The 22,091-nt window shown below is 37.7% G+C and overlaps 1 protein-coding gene across 7 annotated transcripts in view; it reads right to left on the bottom strand.

Moving 5' to 3' along the window:
- KMT2E (lysine methyltransferase 2E (inactive)) overlaps positions 1–21,754 on the bottom strand; it is a 54,865-nt gene extending 33,111 nt beyond the window's left edge. Inside the window, exons 1-10 of one of the 7 annotated variants that reach the window (XM_063308023.1) lie at positions 21,410–21,754; positions 11,753–11,836; positions 10,721–10,761; positions 8,698–8,882; positions 7,619–7,733; positions 6,051–6,280; positions 4,300–4,380; positions 2,995–3,053; positions 958–1,130; positions 49–87 (exon numbers count right to left, since the gene is read on the bottom strand). In XM_063308023.1, the coding sequence (XP_063164093.1) occupies positions 49–87; positions 958–1,130; positions 2,995–3,053; positions 4,300–4,380; positions 6,051–6,280; positions 7,619–7,733; positions 8,698–8,768 (768 nt within the window). In that variant the 5' untranslated portion in view covers positions 8,769–8,882; positions 10,721–10,761; positions 11,753–11,836; positions 21,410–21,754. Of the gene's footprint in view, positions 1–48; positions 88–957; positions 1,131–2,994; positions 3,054–4,299; positions 4,381–6,050; positions 6,281–7,618; positions 7,734–8,697; positions 8,883–10,720; positions 10,762–11,752; positions 11,837–14,433; positions 14,822–21,409 lie in introns of those variants that run through there. The other 6 variants (XM_063308021.1, XM_063308028.1, XM_063308025.1 and 3 more) reach the window with 6 other exon arrangements.
- Between the last annotated feature and the right edge of the window lie 337 nt (positions 21,755–22,091).

Genomic DNA, 22,091 nt, shown 5'->3' on the forward strand with positions numbered 1-22,091 from the left:
TATTCTTCAGTACAATGAAATTAATAGGAACAAGAAAATATATTTTACCTTAACTCTTGAAGATTTTCTAGAACCTTCACGAAAAGCCTGAAAAAACATTATATTAGCATATAAGATTAAAATAAATATTCTCTGAAGGAGTATGTCATCTGAAAATATTCATCTTGCTGAAAAGACAAAAATCCTTCTGTGGCACTATAAAATACAGATAAAAATTTCCTTAGAAATGTTTTACCAGCAGTACGATATACAGTCTGTACATCTTCTTCAACACATTTAAACCCAATATAACTCCCACTAAATTGTGGTGATGTATGTAGCAATGTGGCTATAAGAAGGGGCTGTAGCTCCATAACGCAGTGTTACTTCCTGGGCAACATTTCCCTCTGCCACTTTCACCTTCTCCTTCTCAGGGCCACTGTTGCTCTATGGTATGTCTTGACCCTTTACATCAATCCAACACTGACTGGTTCTAGTTACTAATACCCCTTCTTGGAATCAAGCAGTGAGATCCTTCAAACCTTGATTTTATTTCCCCAGCCTCTTTAATGTCCTATTTCTAAGCATCTGAGATTATACTGTGTATACCAGGATTTCTCAACCAGGTTCTGTGGCACCCTAGGATTCCGCGAGAGGTCACCAGGAGTTCTCTGGGAGATCACGATTTATTTAAAAAATTATTTCAAATTTGGGCAACCTCTCATTAAAAAGTTTCATTCTTTATTTTTAGTTTAAGAACACTGTTAATGCATATATACAGGCCTACACATGAAACTAATAAAATTTGGTAACTTCTGGCCTATAGTTGAGCCTGAATGTGCAGGGGGGGTTCCCCAAGGCCTGAAAAATATTTCAAGGGTTCCTCCAGGGTCAAAAGTTGAGAAAGGCTGGTGTATACCATAATGTCTAAGAAGATCGATAAACCGTTGAACAACTGAATAGTAGATTTTAGCTTACTTTTTTACATTTTGTGATGTTTTGCTCTTTCTCTCCACTTTTTTTCCTTTTCTTATCTGTGACCTTTGTAACTCGTGTAGCAGTTAGCGTAATTGTAGTCGGTGTATGTTGAAAAGCAGTATATAATTCTACAGGAACTTCATCACCACTTTCTGTTGCACTGGTATCCCCATCTTTAAAATACAAGTGAAACAGGGAAATATCTCACAGTACTGAAATATTCCATGAATTAAAGTCCTTGCTTACTTAAAGAACTAATTGCATATACAATTATCAAAATTTATGGAAAAGGAAAACAAGGAATTAGTAATATTAATATCCACTAGATCAGGTGCTGCAGGGACAAAAGAAAATTGTTTAGACTTATAGTCAGTTTCTTTAAACTCAGTAAACCTTCATTTTTTTCAAAAGCACTGAAAGATTTCCATACACTGAGTACAGTTTAAATCAAATCACATCTCAAGTATGAATTCATGTATTTACATAAGCTTAATCCAAGTGTAGTAGGGACGCGGTGGCGCTGCGGGTTAAACCGCTGAGCTGTCGATCGGAAGGTCGGCGGTTCGAAACCGCGCGGCGGGGTGAGCTCCCGTTGCTCGTCCCAGCTCCTGCTCACCTAGCAGTTCGAAAACATGCAAATGTGAGTAGATCAATAGGTACCGCTTCGGCGGGAAGGTAACGGCGTTCCGAGTCGTCATGCTGGCCACATGACCCGGAAGTGTCTATGACAACGCCGGCTCCAAGGCTTAGAAACGGAGATGAGCACCGCCCCCTAGAGTCGGACACGACTGGACTTTACGTCGAGGGAAACCTTTACCTTTTAATCCAAGTGTAAGATTTTCTTTCTCTTCTCAATTTGTATGTATTTAAATGTCTCCTTTGGGCCTTTATATATTTATCATTTTCTCAAATTTAAGACTATATTGCATAATAGGTGGTTTGCAGTTTGGAGATATATATTTTTATTCAATCATATATTTTGGAATTCTAAAAAAATGTTCTGCTGTTGGAAAAAAATTATCCAGCATCCATTGTTAAGAACCAAGCCTTTTTCTTCCAGAAGCAGAAAGGTTTGCAGCAACATTCATTGAACATATTTAAATATATCACAAACTTCAGAGAAAATAAATAAATAAATGAAACCAGACCTAGAACGTTATGAGATGAGGCACACTAACTGTTCTAGCAGAAAACAAGCAAGTATTTGAAAAATATTCCAATCATAAAATGATTGGTGAAGCAATAGTAGCATTGCAACGCAGCCTGAAAAACAGACAACTTTTACCCCTGAAGAGATGATATTGCCAGAAAAGCAGATATGGTACTTCCCCTTTTCAATATAAACAGGATATAAACCTAATACTTTATTTTGCAGCAAAATTATTTAAGAAAACACACCCTGGTCTATACAGGGTTCAGCAAGGTGCTTAACACCGTTTCATTCCCATTTGATTCTGACTGATTCCTAGTTCTTGTATTTTGTTATTACTTTTGTTCTGTATTTTATTTCTCTGTGTTGTAAACTGTCCAGGGTCTTCAGTGATTGGGATAGTCAACAAATATTGTCAAATAAATAAAAGAATAAACTTCATATCAACAGTAGCCAACTAATTTTGGGGAGCTAAAAAGCAAGACATAAGGATTTGGCACAGCCCCCCAAATTCCTTCGTACTGTTATTTTTATCACAACCAAAATAATAATAATTAAAAATACAGGAAATAATTTTAAAAAGATTTAGTTAATCCAAACAATGTGCATTTGTTTTAGCAAGGAAAATATTCAAAAGATGTTCTATTAGCAAATATTGTTAATTTAAAATTTTTGCATAAAAACACGTCAACTATTTGCATTAAAGCAGGTTTTTATTAACAGATGAAAACATTCCATCTATATTAAAGGATGTTTATTTTTTTTAACAAAGCACTATTCCAGTTGCTCGCAAAACCAAGAGGAAAAAATGTCAACAGCAATGGAGTTGCTGCATCAATATAATTATCAAGTACAAATCTTAGAATTTAATTAATTTTTTTACCCACCTGACATATTTTCTCTTTTTCTACGCTGGAGCAACACTGCTCTTTCTTTATCTAAGCTCCTTTTAAAAATAGGGGAAAAAGGAAACCGTAAGTAAATGTTAAGATTTTGTTGGAATATCAAAAGTTTTCTAACTGATGGTATATACACATTAAATGAAATAAATAATTAAAATAACAAATTGCTGTATCCGCTCATCATACTAATTAATTCATTTTTGCTGTTCAAATACATTATCAAACTTTTAACAAGGAGCTCTCTGCTCTAGGAATTTTATACTTGGTAGAAAGCATCAATTTCAAAGCACAGAATTTAGCAACACAGTGACGTCTAAAGCTCTGTTACGTTAGCATTCTATCTTCATACTTAACGAGGCAGAATAAACCCACTGAAGTAAGATGTGTATTCTGACAATAGTCAAAACCTAGAAAGTGCTTTAAACTGGGGGTGCTTCCTCTAACACAATAACAGAGTGCATATATTGCACTGTGGCTATCTTTTTTAAAATTTTGGCATATGTTGTGTGAACAGAACCAGATGGAATTTATTCAGTAAATCATGGTTACACAAGCCATTTCCTGGCACTGTGTCATTGCTCTGTTATAGGCTGGTGATCTCATTCTTCCACCAATTCTTGTTAAGATGCTCCAGCTAGTTTTATCCTATCACGTTCCTCCAAAAGTTGACTGGCCATTGGCAAGTCAATTGGGAGGTCATACAAATGCCTCCTTCTTCAAAGGATCACTTTTTTTTTCACAATCCCCATACAGAGACGTGTGCTATGCCTCAGATCAGATAGCAGTTGACTATGAGTAGTCCTGATCCAGAGATGAGCAGTAACAAAAAGTTGGTTAATGCATGCTTCAGTTTGCAATGCCTGTGAGTAAACTTCCACATAGAAAAAAGGAAAGAGATGAGATTTATTCTGTCATCTGGCATACACTTTTACCCATAATACAGAGGTTATCCATATGCGTAAGTAATATCCTCCATAAGTACTGGAGCAAATGATGGTTTTTTGTTTATTCTAATGAAAAAATAAGGTAATAATAAAGGTAACTTTTAAAGATAATAAAAATCAAATCTTCTTTAACTCAAATATCACTATGAAGAAGGACTACTTTGGATACCACTTTTACTGAATGAAGAGTGCCACTTTTTAAAGTAAATTGTATCCTTTAATATAATATTAAATGTATTGTCAATAAAATGAAGAGGAGATGCTTATCGTTATCAGCTCATACTCAGTCCGTGTTTCAAATTGCATGCCAAGAAAAATAATGAATTTTTAATTATGTACCACTCACCTAGGCTGACAACGCTCACAAAGGTATGTATCAGGAATATGCTGCCTGTCAATCCCCATGCAATCAATGTGCTGCCAAACACTTAAAATAATCAAAAGGAGAGAGTACAATGTTATTTTCATACCATTTTCAAGGTTTACATAGTTCATCCAGGTTTCCTTGTGACTGCAGTAAATAATTTTCCCCAACACCTGCTATCCCTTGGAAGAGCAATACGCAAAATGTAGAGAGTGGTCTATCACTCTGCTGTTTCAAATACTCTCCTCTCTGAACAATGCAGGATGTACTATACTACTATGGTTTGAGTGTTCGGATATCCTGCAAGTGGCTTGTTTTGTTTCTGTAATTCCTCTAAGCCATGAAGATTTGAAGAAAGCATTAGCTAATAAACGGCAGCCACAGGTTTTAACCTTCTGCCATTGGCTGAAGCTAATTGAACGGGGCTGGGATGAGGGACAATCATTACTCTATTTATTACTCTTTGCCTAGCTATGTTTGCTATTGTTTTTAAATAATCTGCTGTGAAGAAGGTAGTGATGTTGCTGTGTGTGTGTGTTAAGCTTTTATTACCAAATCTTTTATATTCTGTATGTACATTATAAAGTATGTTGCTATGCCATCAAATGTGGAGAGAGTCAAATGCAAAAATTGTGGCTTTGTTGATGTTTTAAAGTTAATGTACAGGCAGGTTGGCAAAAGCAACGTATGTGCATTGTGAATGTTCATTTGGAAGAAGCATCAAGCCAACTGCCTGAGAAGTGTATTTTTGCTGTTGGTCATGGGCTGTACTGGTGTGAATTCATTGCTCCTGCTTCCTTCTAGAATTATTCTGCAGCTACTTGTGAAAGCAGGCCAGGCTGCAAAAGGCACTGTTGCTTCCTTTGTTTGCTCTGGTAATTTTTAAAATGTTTGCTTCGTTTTTTGTTGGCTAATTCGTCTGTAGGTGGGATAGCAGGTAGCACTCAGCATGGGCCCTAGGACAAAAGATAACAGAGCAATGGGCTTGCTTCAAGTTCCCGTTGCTTGGACAGAATGTTCTGATGGGATCATTTTATTTCAAGCTAGGTACAAACTATTTTTCTTTCTTTCATGCACTTCCCTATTCTTCATTTTTAACAATATGATCATTCAGAAAGTCACTCTGTGACCGAAAAGGAGTTAAAGTGCACACAGATGCCTTTCTGGATAGCAGTTTTCCCAATAAAACCCACAACTGCCCTCTGAACTCAGTAGAGATTTTTTTTAAAAAAGAAAAAGTTCAAAAGAAAGTTGCTGCCAACAAACATGCTATATTACTATCAGAATTTCCTGTTACAGTGCTCTGAGATTTTAATTTAACTCTGAGCATGCCTCTCAGTCATACAGCACCTTTGACATTATACAATTGGCATTAATAATCAAGCTTCCACAAACCAGAGCTTTGCTCGCTAGCTCATCACCCAGTGTCTCCCTCTTACTCTTCTGTGGGGTTAACAATGAGTTTTCAGCTACGACCCTCAGCATGACCCTCACCTGCAGAGAGTCTGCTGACTTGACTGGTCTGTCATCTCCTCTATCCATCCTGAGAGCAAAAGGATAGCTATCACAATGTCAAAATGGTGGAGGCGTCTATTACTGTCACATTTGCCTAATGCCCTACAAATTTTGTTAAGGAGGGAAATGTCACTGAGCAGCTAAGGGACAAGCACAGCTAGTACTAATAGTGCTGGGTATAGACATTTTAAAATGTCTGAACATGTGAGCTATTTTACCTGCATTTGTCACAACAGATCATATAGCCATCATCGTGGGTGAATCCACAAATGCACCGAGTTATATCAGTTCCATAGCTTCCATCCTCAGATGTGCTGATAGTAGTAGCACTGGATGTCTCATCAAAATTTGGAGCAGTGTATATACCTACTTCATTCTTGCTTATAAGAACTGAAGGAGGCGGCGAGGCTGGGGGTGTTGGAGGAGGACGAGCGCCATAATTATGGTCCTGGAAAATTAGTTACATAAAATCATCCATCTTTTCATAAGTCCTTTTTTTCAGAATCATGTATATAATTTTAAATCTGGCCTTTTCCACATTTCTCCTATCATCTCAACTTCGCTCATGGTTATGTAAACAAATATATGTTTAAAACCTCCAAAGTGAACTGGTATTAAGTGATATTTATTTACTATTCTTTTAAAAAGTAAATGCACATTACTTTATCCATCCTGACACTACTGACAGAGGTTTTGTAATATTCATTTCTTATCCATCTTGAATAAACAAAATCTGTTTATCATTAACAACTACCTCGAGGGAAATAGTTAGCCATCACAAAGCATGTTGCTGGCTAAAGCTCTACACATAAACCAGGGTTCTTCAATTATTATACAGCAGAGATACTTATTCAGGCTGAATGAGTATCAGCTAAAAACACATCTTACTTCTCGGCATAGATACTAATTTCATTTAAGCAGAAGATGAATCCTTCAATGCAGGATTAAAATTTCACCACTGTATATCATTTCCATCATTTCTACATAGTTAGTTATTATAATTGGTTTAGGGGGTATTTACTTACAGAAGGAAAAGGCCTATTTTATCAATTTATCACTCTAGAACAACTATTTTATAAGCTGATATATTAAAGCATGTATTGATATGATCAGATGCGAGTATTACAATGATTGTTTAATGATAAAGCAGCTAAGCAAATTGCACCAAATTCTATTTGAACACAAGTCATGATAGTAATATATGATTAAAATGGACATGAATGGATTGTATTACTCTCAGTGCTCCAAGTTGTTTTTTACATGCAACTGGAACAACACAGAGACATAAGCTATGCTGTATAAAGATGGTTTAAAGGGAAAAAAATGGTAACAGCCTTGTGCAGATTGTTTAAGGGCATAAGAGTCAAAGGAACTGTAATGGCAAGTAACACAAAACTGGCTCTTTTCTACTTGTCAGAGATCCTGCTTTAATTGCGTAGAATTAGTTTATAAGATTAGACTGGTCACAGGCAATACCATAACAGCTTTAGCTTCAAGTTTATAAGTCCAATTTTACTGTTCAAAAAGAGTATTAGTAAAATAAAAGAACAGTAGTAAAAACAATGTTGCTTAAGAAAGAACAGTAACAGTAGTAATAGAAGAATCTGAGATAAAAAGTGTAAGAACCATTGAAATTAAATTTTTTCTTCTATAATGATGCTGAGAGTTTGGATATTTCAGTAAGCTATTTTCATACCAAACCAAACTAACTAGCCAAGACACAATTAAACGTCTGGAAACTTAAAAGGGACCTAAAATAAATATTAAAAAAAAAACAAAAACATACCGCATAAGGCAAACCAATGTAACTGTGTGAATGATGAGAGCTGCTATTATATAGTTGGTGTGGATAACTGTTTGACTTCTCAACTACCACAGGGCTAGCTTCTACAGATTCAGGTCTGAAAAGCAAGAAAGGTGACAAAACATTACAATTTCACATTTAATGGCTCCTGCATTTTTTTCTCCCCTGCTTATTAATGCTGAATATATAACTACTGTACTGTGAAAACGTATACAATACACACACACACAAAGAAGTTTTGAAGGAACCCACTGAAGAAACTGGTAAAATGTTGCTTATGTCACTCATTCCAAATTGCCACTGAAGTAAGGGTACGGACCAGCAAGTGAACGCTATGAATTTTAATAACGCAGGCAATGTTGTACAACAGAACACAGCTGTACAAAAAATGATTGCGAGGAAGAGAGTACATTAGTATCAATCCTTGTTTCTGCGATCACATATGAAACGTAGGAGGCATCCCATATGTTGTTAACAGTATCTGAAATTCCAGTAATTTTCACCAGTGACATCTAGTGGTAGCATAAGTGTAGTTCCACAAGTTCCCACAGAAGTTGATTTTCATGTGTTTATTTTAAAGGAGACTAAATGAAAAGCTCTTGCTATTTTTCCTTTAAGATGCACCAGCATTCTGAATTTCACATTCTCCCAGTTTCTACTAGAACATATAATTCTGGGTAGCCCAAATAACCCAGAAGTAAAATACAAAGTTTCCTCATTAAAAATATAAGTAACAAATACTCATTTAAGACTTGCTTTAAAAAATGAAGTGTCAACATTTTTATCTAAAAATCTATTCTTAAATGCCACACTATTTCAAGCTATAATTGTGCCTGAACATATTTAACTTACCAACTTTACCAGGTCGGAAATTTTAAGAAGATATTTTTTAAAAATCTGATCTATCTGTTTGGGTAAAATTCAGTGAACCTTGATCCTTCTCCATTGACTTCTTGCAGAAAGTAAATCTACTGAAATTTGGTAACAAATCCTGCATGCTATCAATGAAAACAATGTAACACAATATGAAAATAAAGTTGCTGTTATGCTACAATACTTACTCTGAGCCTGCAGCCATTTCCAAATAAGATGTTTCTGCTGTATCAACCCCCAACGGGACCACTATGCTCATGACGTTCGTTTCTGATAAATTCGTTTACTATGGATTTCTATGCATGGGTATCCAAAACACTGGGGCATGCCAGCCACAGTGCTCATTGCAAACATCTAAGTGCATCCACAAACTCTGTTTAACAACAACAACAAGTTAAAAAGTCACATCTTTTTCAAGAATGAAGCTAACATTAAAAATTAAAACACTGATTCATAGCATAATCTTAAGCAATTGTATTCAAACAAAATCTTGCTGAGTTCATTGATACATTCTCAACTGTATTTAGGGTTGCAGTCTAATATATGATACGGGTAAATATACTTCAGCTAGTTTCTCTAATCTGACACACATTTGTTAATTTTATTAAGATCCCCCCAAGATAAACTTGTTTGTAATTAGTAATTAGTTAGTAATTCTGTATAGCTGCAGAATGCTCAGACATCAAAACCTATACATTACTACATACAGATTTCATTTGCATTATTCTGCTCTAATACTTATATCACAACAAACAACTGGAGATTTCTTGGCAAATATATGTGGCGTATTAGAAAATCTGATAATTTATTATGAAGACTCATTATATGAGTGGCTAACTGAAGACCTCCATTAATCAATCAATTCCTCTTGCACAGCAGCCAGAGGAAGTCAAAACTCTTGGGCACCTTTGGCCCTGCAAGTGCCAGGTTCTTCAGTTTGACAGACCAAACTCTGGCCTCCAGTGCAGCTGTCAGGATTGTAATGAAATGTGATCTTCAACAGAACTTAAAATCCAGTAAGTACATTTAGGACTGTTGCCAAGGAAAGTAGTCCTGCCAGTATGGACAGAAAGATCCCCTGCTTTTTTCTGCTTTTGGGTGAACCTGTTCAAGTCCTATAGTTCTGAGGACTTCTCCAGTCCCTTCACAATAATCCTTTAAGCCGGGGGTCCCCAACCCCGGGGCCGCAGACTGGTACCGGTCCGTGGCCTGTTAGGAACTGGGCCGCACAGCAGGAGGTGAGCGGTGGGCAAGTGAGCGAATTTACAGCCTGAGTATTTACAGCCGCTCTCCATCACTTGCATTACCGTCTGAACTCTGCCTCCTGTCAGAGGAAGCAAGCCCACTGGCTATCTCCAAATGGCGCGAAGAAAAAAGAATAAAAGGTAAGGAAAAAGAGGAAGCGCTTGAATCATCCCAAAACCATCCCCCCATCCCGGTCCATGGAAAAATAGTCTTCCACGAAACTGGTCCCTGGTGCCAAAAAGGTTGGGAACCGCTGCTCTAAGCACATCACCTTTCTGTTCCATTGTCAGAGAGGTAAAGATTATAGAATTTTCTGTAGTGCTTAAGAGGAGGCATCAGATGCCAGCTTTCCCCTTCTGAGACAGAGATCTGACTTACCTAGTTTTTGGAACGTCTTGCTGGGGGCCAAAGAATTTTGCTCTTAATGGTTCCATTTATGACCATCTACCCCAAAGCTGATACTATTCAATATGAAACCTCACATACGTAACATTTCTGGAGAATATTATACACCTTCATTTTTTATGTGTTCTCATTGTTTACATTCCTTTGACTCTATATGCTATCTTTTGACAATCCTAACACTGTGGACAAGGTGGATTTACAGTTCCAGAAAACCAAAGGAAAAGTTACTTTTGTTACCATTAATTTAACTGTAATTAGTGTTTCAACTTATAATACTGATAAAATAGCATTTATGTCTTACTGTGATGCTTAGATCTCATGCAAATGTATTTTTTATCTTAAACTTCTGCCTCTGCAACTGAACTCTTTTTTAAATGAAGATACCCATTCAAATATAGTATTTTATCCAGTTTAAAAAAAGCCCTGCTTGATCGAAAGGGCTGCAAAGTTTACATTCACTGCACCACTCTACCTATTAAAAAACATCTACTAATTGTAAAATATGCATGGAACAGGACATACCAAGCACACCTAATTTGTCTGAACTATTTCATTGCTTACCATCTGTTCTGACTGCCTCAGCAGGAATGAAACTGACACATCTGCCAGAAAAATGCAGAATAGAAAGAATTGGTTTCTAAGCAGAGAAAGTCTCACTGAATATGAGATACTACTTATATATCTCAACAGTTATAATTTTTAAATTAATGGATCAGATTTGGACTTAGCCATGTCTGGAATAGGCCCACTGAAATCAAATGGACAGGTTAGCTATTACCATTCTTCTCTAGTATGACTAAACCTAGACATAACTCATTATTTTGAATAATACTGCTTTTTAACAGTCGCACTCCAAACTGTAAAAAAGTGGTGATTTTTATGTTCCATTCTGCTCATTAAGAACATAAAATGCAAAAACATCCACATAATTTTAGCTAAGATCTTGTCCGGCTGTAATAATGGAAGAAATACAGTGTCCTATTAGATGTCTTCAGAATAAGAGAAATTCTTTTTGGACCATTATGGTTAAATGTAATTAATACATCAAACATAACATGTTACAATAGGTTATAAAGCCTTCCACACCACAATCCCAAATTATGCCTGCCCCCTTTTAGCATTTTTTATAAGGGGAAAGCATGAGTTATGGCTCCAACAACTACTTAAGAGAAGGGGAGCTAATAGGCAAATAGCTAACTCCAAGACGGTAGCACTAACATGCATCAATATTCTTTCAGAACTTAGTTTAAAAACCAAAAATGTCCTGTTAGCCAGAAGATCAAAAGGGGTTTTTATATGTGTGTTCGTCTTCCTGGGACTTTTAAAAATGCCAAATCTTGAATCATATCAAGGGAACCTAGGGACATGAAGAACAGTCAGTTCTGCTACTTAAATCCATTTATTAAATAATTTACTTCTTTAAATATAGCCTAGAACAGTATCGCTGCCCAGTTGTCTACTTTTTGTAACCACTGGAAAAATTTCAAACTATTTCCAATTTATTAAGGTGTATACTCTGGGTATTCAGTTAAGTAGTTAATGAAGATAACTACACTACATTCAGAACTGTTTCTATGGAATCCCACTTGATACCTCTTTCCAGTCTGATGCTGTTCCATTCATTACTACTGTCTGGATGAAGCTGTTCAACCAACTGCAGTAACCCATCTTTATTACCTGAAAGCAATAGGCATCTTATAACCATGTTGTTAATATCAACGTTCTAAAAGATTAAAACTTGTCCATATAACTTCATTAGTAACAGGAACTATTTTAAAGGCACTGTATTCTCATAGTCAACTCAAATATTTCGAACAAGGAAATAATTCATACGGATATTTACTGAACAGCAGTGACTAAAATAAAGTTTTGGAACAAAATTTGCTGATGGATCAGTACTACAGAAGTAGTTTGCAACTGAGAGCCAAGGTGGCAGACATAGGCCTCTTTGTTTCAGGCAGCAGAGGATTTTCCCAAAGGAAAGTAGAGAGAGGCAATCAAGTGAGCAAAGATGCGTGGTTTAGAAGCACTGAGTGGTACAGTCCTTTCTAGGCAAGATTCACATATATTTCCACTTTTGGTATAAACCGAAATGGTGAATATTATATAACAATACCCTGCATATCTTACACACTGCTGCACAAAACTTTGCAACACAGCATGTTAGAAAATTACTGTCAGAAAGTAAGAAAAACATGTTACATTGATTAGAGGATCTGACATCCTAGTCAGAATGGGAAAAATAGGAGCACTGTGAATATAGAGAGAGCGAGCTGACAATCCAAACATGCTCAACTGTCTCAACCTGTCCATCTTCAAATTGACTTTGTATATGCGAAAAACATTTGTCATAATTATTCAGAAAAAATCTGAAGGGAAGGGTAGAAAACATAAGAGATATTTATCAGGTTTCACTCCCATTCCTAGAGGCTTGAACTCCTATTACCTTCAACATATTCCCCATTCTCATCCTTCCTTTTTCTATTTTGTCTATTAAGAATGTAAGTTTCCTAGAAGAACATCTTAATTTACCACATATCCCCAATTCAGTCATCAAAGCTGATTGAAAACAGCCACCCCCTCTTTAAAATAACCAAGTTCCCTACTGCAGCAGTGAATGAAAAAGTCCATGGTTTAAGGTACGCTTCATGAAGAAACCTGGATCCTAACCCAGTTTGATCTTTACATCTTTTGAACTAGTGATAGTTGAATCAGAGTCCCTTAAGTTTAATTCAAAGGAAATGTCTTTCCTTGGCTTACAGACATTTCAGGAGAAAATGTGCCACCCTGAGGTTTGCCAAAGCTCATGGTCATGTTAAAACCACTATTTTAAATTGCATTTGAACATATACATTTGCTTTAATGAAAGCAAGCAGAAATGATAAGGACTTACCTTATCATTTCTTATCTCCAAGCATTTCCTTTGTATTAATGGGCATCACCAAGTAAGATTCACTCAAATTAAATCTTTCTAACCCTTTGACTCTTTTCTCAAAATTGAGTTCATGCTAAAGCCAAATACCCTGACTCAGAGTTTCATCTATTTTCATCCTCATTTTGAAAATGAATAAAGTAAGTAAACATAGGTTGTTTGTTTATTTTATACACCACCCATCTCACTATAAAAGTGACTCTGGGCGGCTTACAAATAAAAAAGCCATTAAAAACCATTATAAAAATACAAAAAATCCAGAAGATAAGACAGTAAAAGAGGAAAACTAAAAGCGTCTTCCAACCACCTACCACCCCCAGGGCTGCTTATCACTCTTGGATCCCCAAGCTGGTTGGCAGAGCCAGGTCTTGACGCTCTTCCAGAAGGCCAGAAGAGCAGGGGGCCAACCTCACCTCAGGGAGCAAGATAATACCGAAGGCAACAAAATCAGGAAATATAAAACTATTTCAGTTAATCATTTCCAAACTTTTCTGTTAAACGAATTCCCATGTTTATGCCAAAGAGAACACAGCAATTAATCAAATTGATTAAAAATTTGTATTTCCCCACACAAATGTGGAACACCATTTATAATGTATTCAATACTTTTCTGCAACTGGTACAGTTTCAGTGATACTATTAAAGAAGCTCAGAACTTCTAAAGCTACTGATCTACAGTATATCATATGCAGTCACTAAACGGTGCTATTCTAAGAACTGTATAAAGGTGGAGGTAAAGATTCCCTCAAGTCAGACTCAATTCCTAGTGACTACATGGACACATTCAAGTGGTTTTCTTGACAACAATATCAAAGTGGTTTGCCATTGCATTTTTGAGTCTAGCCTATAGCCCTTAAATCTCTTGATGGTATCCAAGTACTAACTAGATTTATCCTAGCTTAGTTTTTTTTTTTAACAATCAGCTAAGATCAGCTAGATGCTGCCACCTGCTGTGACAAGAACCAAACAAAATAAACAATAAAGTCCCAAAAAACTAGCAACCAAAAAAGTGAGAGACAGTGTAGGGTAACAGGCTTCCTTGGATAATCTGAGGCCAGTTGCTTTCTTTCAACCTAACACACAGGGCTGTTAAAAGAATAATCTGAGGGGAGACTTCCATATGTATTGCCTTAAGCTTTCAGAATATAAGAATATAAATATAATAAAAGTAATAAGATAAACCAATGACAACTTATATGAATTCTATATTATTACCTTATTCCCAATATTAAAGTGTAATGCTGTTTGAGAAGACAATCTGATCCTAATAACTTCAAAGCAACATATATGCAATTATGGCTAAAATCAGGCACAAAATATTTTGATTTACTTATCTGCTTACTTTTATAAATGGATACATATGCTCAGGCAAGTTTTATAAATTTCTTCTCTGTCTCTCTGGTGTTCTGCAGTACCCAGATAACTTATACTTTATGTACCAAGAATTATAAATATTTCCAGCTGGGAATTCTATATTCCACATGCCATTGAGGAGAATAGAAAATGTTATTAGAAAAGAAAAACCAACCAAGGAACTTTTAATTCCATCTTTTTTCTTATTTACATTGCCTCTCCTTTCACTTTCTAATGTTACCCTTCCCCTGCTGCGGAAGAAACACTACTTATATGCTAAACCTGGGCATCCTGAAGCAGACAGGTGGCTTAGCAGAGTAGTAGCCTATGAACAAAGAGCTGTTTTGATTGAAGATCTAGGCCCGAATCAGCAGCTTTAAAAGGTCAGAAAAGACTCAACTGCTCATGTCATCTCATTCTTACTAGCCTGAAAGCTGCAGAAGAACACTTTAACAGTGTGCAGCAAGAGCAGCACTATAGCAATTTACTAAGCTTGTAAGCTGCTACAGTGAATAACTGTGGGCCAACTAGGATATAAGCTAGCTAGTTCTCTTCAATCAACTTTCTCTATGGACATCTTGATTTACAACTACAATCCTGCTCTCTTGACAATACTATCTGTACAATGTGTTGACTCCCACACAGTTTTACATCCTTCCCAGAACACGATGAAGGAACCAAGACTTTCTGAATTATATATCCTATATGTGGGGACAAAATGCCAGGAACAGTTATCCAAAGAATTCATCTCCAAGTCCTTAAGATGAGTACACTCGAAGTCAGAAGATCTTCCTCATTTAAAAGTTTATTTCACAAATATAATTCAAAATTCAGTACAGATATTTGCCTTTTTTCCTCAGCTGCAATAACCCATACAATAATAGAGTAACAACAAGATAATGGTAGTACCATTCCAAGATAAACTAGCATTTATAATATATTCCTTCTGCATTTTTCAGAAACGTTGATCTGTATAGAATAATATATCCTTGACCAACAATCACCCAAAGTATGTGAAAATGGCAAAACCGTTTTGGAATTATCACACAGGAGGATGCTTTTTTAAAGATAAAGATAGAATGCCATTCTGAGAGGAATACCTATATACTGTAATATCACAGAAGTGGCTACTCCTTGACAATTCCATCTCAAGCTGCTATGCATAGAAATTAAGATATTAAGAACCTTTTCCATCTCGTTTAAAAAAAAAGAGGGAGGAAAAATGTTGGGCTTTTGTGTTACAAATGTTATGAGGAAAAGCTTCCTCAATATAATCTACACTTTCTGAAAGGTTTATTGAATTATTATAGCTTTATTGTTTTAAACAGAGTAAAAATACTGCAGGATTTTTTTTTTCAAATATAAAGCATGCAGAACAATTTTCCCCAAAGCATTTTTTTGCCTTTGAGTCAGTCTTGATTCCTAGTGACTGCATGACCAACATGCAGTTTTCTAGGCAACATTTTTGAAAATGGCTTGCCACTGCCTTTTTCTTAAGGCTGAGAGAGTGACTGCCCCAAAGTCATGCAGTTGGCTTCTGTGCGTAAGGAAGGATTAGAATTCAGGTCTCCCTGCTATTAAACAGCACCTTAACCACTAGACCAAGCTGGCTCTCTTAAATATAATAAATGACAGGACCATTGTTTTCCAGAGTTAAATAAGCATATTTTTAGCTCTACAATTAAGGAGTGTATTTGGTTCCATAACAACAGTGGGTATATAACACATGCTACCACTAGCACAGAACCCAAAGTTCACTCAGTCTTAGAATGAGAACCTGTGAATCAAAATGTTTTGTATCATAGTATCAAGCAAAAACGAAACTAGTCCAAATTATTTGAGACTAAGCTTTATTAACTCACTGATCACTCCTGTTAAACGCATCAATTATTTTGTAACAATTCACATTAAAAATACATTTAATTTCAATTAATGAGGAAAATAGGAATTATTTTCCAATCTCCAATTCAACATGCAAAACTTATTGCCCTTCATGTACTATTTCAAAATAGTAACTAAATGTTTCACAAGTTAACTTGTCTGATTCATAAACTTTCAACATATTAAAAATTAAGGCCTAATACAAAATCTGCAAATGAGATTAATTTTAAAATCAATTAAAGCAAAAAAATCAGAATGCATAATAGTAATTACAGTTTTAAAGACACAGGTACGCATAATTGATTGAAATTGACAGTGCATTTTCAGTAACTCCTGAAAATTGTAAATATTATATAGTACAATAACTTATGTTGTCTATTGCACATTTAATTTGTGAAAACTTAATTGTACTGAAATTGCAAGTTAAAGCACATAATAAATAGTTGAAGTAATTTTATACCCTTTATATATACTGCATAAACATCCGGTTCATTGTGCATTAACTATACAGTACTAGAAATTATACAGAAATTCTCTTGTACCGTTATCTTGGTCAACATTTTGAGAGAAATCCAGCATGGTGATGTCTTCCGTATGCAGGCAGAAGCCAAAATTTTTGTTATGCTCTATTCTATGGCCAGAAGCTCCTTTCATGAATAGAATGGAATATCTGAATCATCCCTATACTGTATTTTTCCTTAGCTGAATTACGAAAATTCATTTGGTGTAGTCTAGATTTATTCTAGAGCAGGAATAGACTAATTTCAGTCTTGAAGACCTACATTATTTTTTTAAATAAAAAAACTGAACTCCACAGGGGAAACACAGTTGGCATTAATCCAAAATAGGAGACCTCTGACTAAATGCTCAGTTAGCTATTTTCACTAGCAGAACTGAGGTTATAGTAGTTACACACTGTAAATCTGTTTTATTTTCCTACAAAGTAGTTTTAGTAGCCTAGTTGGGGAAGGGGGTGAGCCTTTATGTTGTTATTACTGTCAAACAATTGGGAATTGGAAACCCTTGGCAATCCACTGCAAATCACCTAGAGATCTACCAGTAGATCCCAAGACATCTTGTATCCTATAATTAGTATATCAGAAAACCTAATATAATCTATTACCTTCCAATTAGTATATCAGAAAGCATACTAATGGATTTAAGTTTGTTCATTCTTTTATTTCCTAATTCTATGGTTCAGTATTTAAATTTTAGAGTTTAAATTAGGCTCAACCACTTAAATATTTTGAGACTTATCACATTCTTTAATGTCATTTAAGGTACTAAAATGTGTCTCAAAATAATTTATGAAGTTTTTAGACTAGCAGGAATAAAAACATACTTCCTTTATACTAAAATGCAAGTTTTTATGAGATCTGGGTCATATATCTTATGTTTTCATTGTTGGACATGCTTAGCATATTAGGTACTACAGGGTTACTGCCACCAAGCTATTAGTAATGCCCTTATGTTTTCATTTCCACAGTTTGAAAAAATTAAATGTTATGTGAAGGACTATGATCACAATTCTATACTCCTATACCTGGGAATAAGCTTCACTGAACATTACAGGACTTACTTTTGAATAAGCTCTGGAAATTAGAACTATTCCTGAATATCCATATATGGAAATAATGTGCACCATGTAATAATTTATTAAATCCCATTATGACCTATATCATGTTAAAATGTACAGCAAGATCCAATGAATCAATCTTATTTCAGGATGACCGTTTTTACTCAAGAGCTCGATTTTCCCCCTAATTTCTGCTCTTTACACAAATAGCCAAATAGGTCCTGGAATTATTTAATAAACTTTCTTATTTTAGGCCTTACTGCATATCTTTATACACTTAGAAAAGTGCTATATTATCATTTATCTTCATGTGTTTTATTTTGTGAAAAATAATTTTACTATGATGAAATATTAAGTCACCATCATAATGCTCAAGATCTGCCTAATGAGCATCTCTACTAAGAGCAGAGATGAATGCCATCCAACGAGTTAAACAGAAGATCAAGAACAGTTCAAAAAGACAGTATTTTGAATTGGAAAGCCATCTTTCCAATTCAAATGACTGAATCTGTAGCATAATTGTCATTTACACTGCAATCCTATTTATTTCAAAGCAAATCCCAATAAATTCAGGATGTTTTTTTCTTAGTAAACATACACAGGACTTCGCTTGCTAGATTACAATTCTATGAACAACAGAGAATGTCCACTAGAAAAAAGTGAGTTATTTCAAAGTAAGGATGCATAGGTTTAGGCTGTTGGATCAATAATTTCCAGAAATTATTTTGGCAGTTTAAAGCCTATTACTAGGGAATGCAAGATTGTCAGAAGAGAGCAATGTAGAACAAAGGCTTTAAGATGGTTTCATTTCTATATAAAGAGACTGAACTGACAAGATGGTTTCTGCATAATCTAGGATTCTACTCATAGCTTCCTTAAGCAAACTAACCAGAAATCATAGAGTAGATGTCAGAAACCAACGAGAGCAATGCAGAAAGTTACTGTAAATTTTGTTTTGCAATCCCATTTGGGCCAAATATTAGCAATAAAATTAAACCAATCAATTTTTAGGCATGAATAAAATTGACTAAGAATTATAAATGTATGATCAAAATGTATGGCTACCAAAGCAATATCCTATATCAAGAAACTATCACAATCTTTACACAATTCTTGGGAATCTTCTGAACTTATGAGTGTTCCAAAGGATGCAAAAATACATCCTAATGGTTCTTCTGACAAAATTAGTATTTTGGACAATATACTACTACATCATGCTGTAGGCCTCACAACATACTGAAGACATACACAATCAGCTGTCTAAATACCATTTTCCCTGTCATTTGCCTAAAAAAAGCAAATATTAATGCAAAGTAGTAAAAATTAACATTATAAATTAGTTACATCAGCCACTGGAGAATATGTATTCCTAAAGTAATATTTCTGTTTTGCTTCTAATTTCAAGAAATTTCAGCTTGGAATTTAAACCTGGACTACAATGAATTTAAATAGCAAAATAATGAAGATAAAAGGAACTGAAAGTTTCATACACTTTTATGCAAACATGCTATGTCCTTCAACAGATTAGGAAAATATCCTTTTGATGGGGACTATGGAAGAGAGAAGCTAGGCAGCTTGCTAATGATTTGTCTTTTGCATTAATCACTATTCATTGGTCCATGGTAATTATACCTTAAGTATTATTGTCAAATAAAAAATGAATTTCAGATACATGAGGAAAATCTAGAAAAATTACATATAGATCATATTTAAATCCAAAAAGGAGAGAAACAAAGCACAAGTTTAATTCTACAGTATGTAATTTCCCGGCGGGGGGGAGGGCAGGGCACTTTGGAATATTTGTCCAATAGCAAGATCTATTAATAGATTTTGATATTGTGATGGTGCCATAATTTCAATAAAAACACAATGTTGAATAATTGGTCTCATTTCCATATTGTTTTTAGGTGCGTGGAGAAAGTACCACACAAATCTAGCAAGGAACTTGTCCACCATTTTAAAAATAAAAGTGAAAAGATTAATATGGCATGTATCTGAACTCACTTTAAACATACACACGGTAAAACACAGCAGCTACACGAGACCATCTTTCCCCTCGCCTAGGAAGATTGGTCTAGCTAATTTGCCTTTCACACAAGTAACCAATAAAATTAATCAACCGGAACACAGTATCTTAACTGTAGTAAAGGCGATCCATGTTTTGTTCATGATTTGACGAGGAGTCCTTGTTTATTTATTTATTTATTTATTTAAGCATATGAAGCCTATAATGTGCTGCAGACAAATGCACTGCATGGGGTGTGGAGGACCCGAGCTGATTAGATTACCACAACATCAGCCTGGGGCCGCCATTTTTAGAATCTCCAAAGGACAAAAGAGGGAAATTACAGTATTTACTCCACTTTTATCGAAAGTAACTTGAGAAGTATAACGGGTGCCCTCCAACGCTCTTTGTGGGCCGCTTATCTTCTCAGATGTCGGTTTAATTTCTCCGAAGCGGGCTTTCGGAGGAGAAAGGAGAGCTCCGATATTCCCTTTACGGGCAACCGAAGCAAAGTGAGGCGAATACGCAGAAATCCAGGCGTTTTCCGCTCCCGCAACGCCTGGACGAAGGCGGAAAAGGACCTCGACCCCACGGACTTTGAAGCCCCGCAGCCCCCTGGGCGAGGGACTGCCGAGAAGCCCGCGACCTCCCCAATGGGGCTCGGCGCCCCTGCGGGGTCCCACTCCGCGGACCGTTTGTCCCCCCCGTCTGCAGCAGGAGCGTCCCTCTCCCCCAACTCTTTCGCAGGGAAGAGGCTTTCTCCACGTCGCCTCCAGGAAGACGAGCCGCACCGAGGGGAAGAGCGGTCTCTCACCCGGAGACGGCTATAAATAAAGCCGCGTCCTGCCCCTCGAGTGGGGTGGGGGCTCGCGTTCCCACCCCGCTCCAAGAAAAGTCCTGAGAACTGTTTGGGCAACCCCAAGAGCAGAGGGTGCGGGAGGGAGGATTAGGCCCCTCTCCGGACCAGAAAGAGAAAGAGGCAGGTGAGGGACGAAGAACGGCCCCCGAGGCTCCCCTCACAAAAGTCCGCGTTCAGGGGGCGTTGGGATCCTCCGCCCCCCCTCGCCCTTCTGCCCGCAGCCTGACAGAAAAGCCCCCTTTATCCCACAGCGACGTCCTCGCCATCTCTTTTTTATTCACCTCACTTGCCCCCCCTCACCCCCCAAACATTAAAGGGAAGCCTGGCATATAACTGCCATTAAGGAAAACCTCGCTGGGCTCCACCAGTTTACAATAACGCGCCATATTCACAAGACGGAGCGACTCCCTCTCCTTTTTAAATCCGCCCTCCCCGTTACGATGAGGCGAAAACCCGGAGTAAAAGCTCCACGGTTCGGGAGGCGGGGAGGGAAGGAACGAGGGTCCCCAGACGGACGCCCCCACCCCCGCCCCCCGGAGGGCGGCGATGCTCCGCCGCTGCTCCCCTTCCTCGGGGAGAGGCGCTCCCTGTCCCCCGTCCGCCGGGCATGACAACCATAACAAATACTCGCGGCCCCGACTCACCTGGAATGATCACCGGCCAGGCAGCGGCACCCCCGAACTGAGCCCCTCGCTTCGCCCCACCAAAACAATGCAACCGTCCCACTGCGGATGTCCCGCGGCTGAGCAGGACGGAGCCTTCCGCAGGCGCGGGGAGAGGGTCGAGGACAGCAACCCCCGAGGTAATTCGCTGCACAGGGCCCCGCTGCGAAGCGCCTCCGTCTCGGACCTCTGGACCACCCCCTGACTGCCCCCGTGCCGCCGCCGCTCTGGCTCCCGTGTCTCCCTCCTCGCAGCCGCCTACGCTTCTTCCGATGTCACTGCCTCTCTCTCTCTCACTGGGAAAATGGCGTCGGGTCTCCCCCCTCCCTTCCTCCCGCTGCTGCACGGGGTTCACCCACCCCGCCTGGCAGGGGCAGGGTTACCAGGGCGAAGCCAAACAGCCGCCATTTTCCTTGTGGGCTGGAATTCGGGGTCTGCCGTTGAAGGCGAGCCCCGACGACGGGTCCATGGGGTGAAAGCCCCGCCGGGCTGAGGGAGGGGAGGAACGCCCCCCCCCCGGAAAGCGGAGCGGCAGGAGCGGAGAGTCCCGCCTGAGTCGGAAAAAAGAGAGAAAAGACTAGGGGGAAGCGGAGGGAGAGAAGAAGGGGAACGATTGTGCGCCAGAGAACTGCGACGGCGGCCCGAGAAGAGGCCGGAGCGGAGA

The sequence above is a fragment of the Candoia aspera genome, chromosome 7 (genome assembly GCF_035149785.1).
Source record: "Candoia aspera isolate rCanAsp1 chromosome 7, rCanAsp1.hap2, whole genome shotgun sequence".
Classification (NCBI taxonomy): Eukaryota; Metazoa; Chordata; class Lepidosauria; order Squamata; family Boidae; genus Candoia; species Candoia aspera.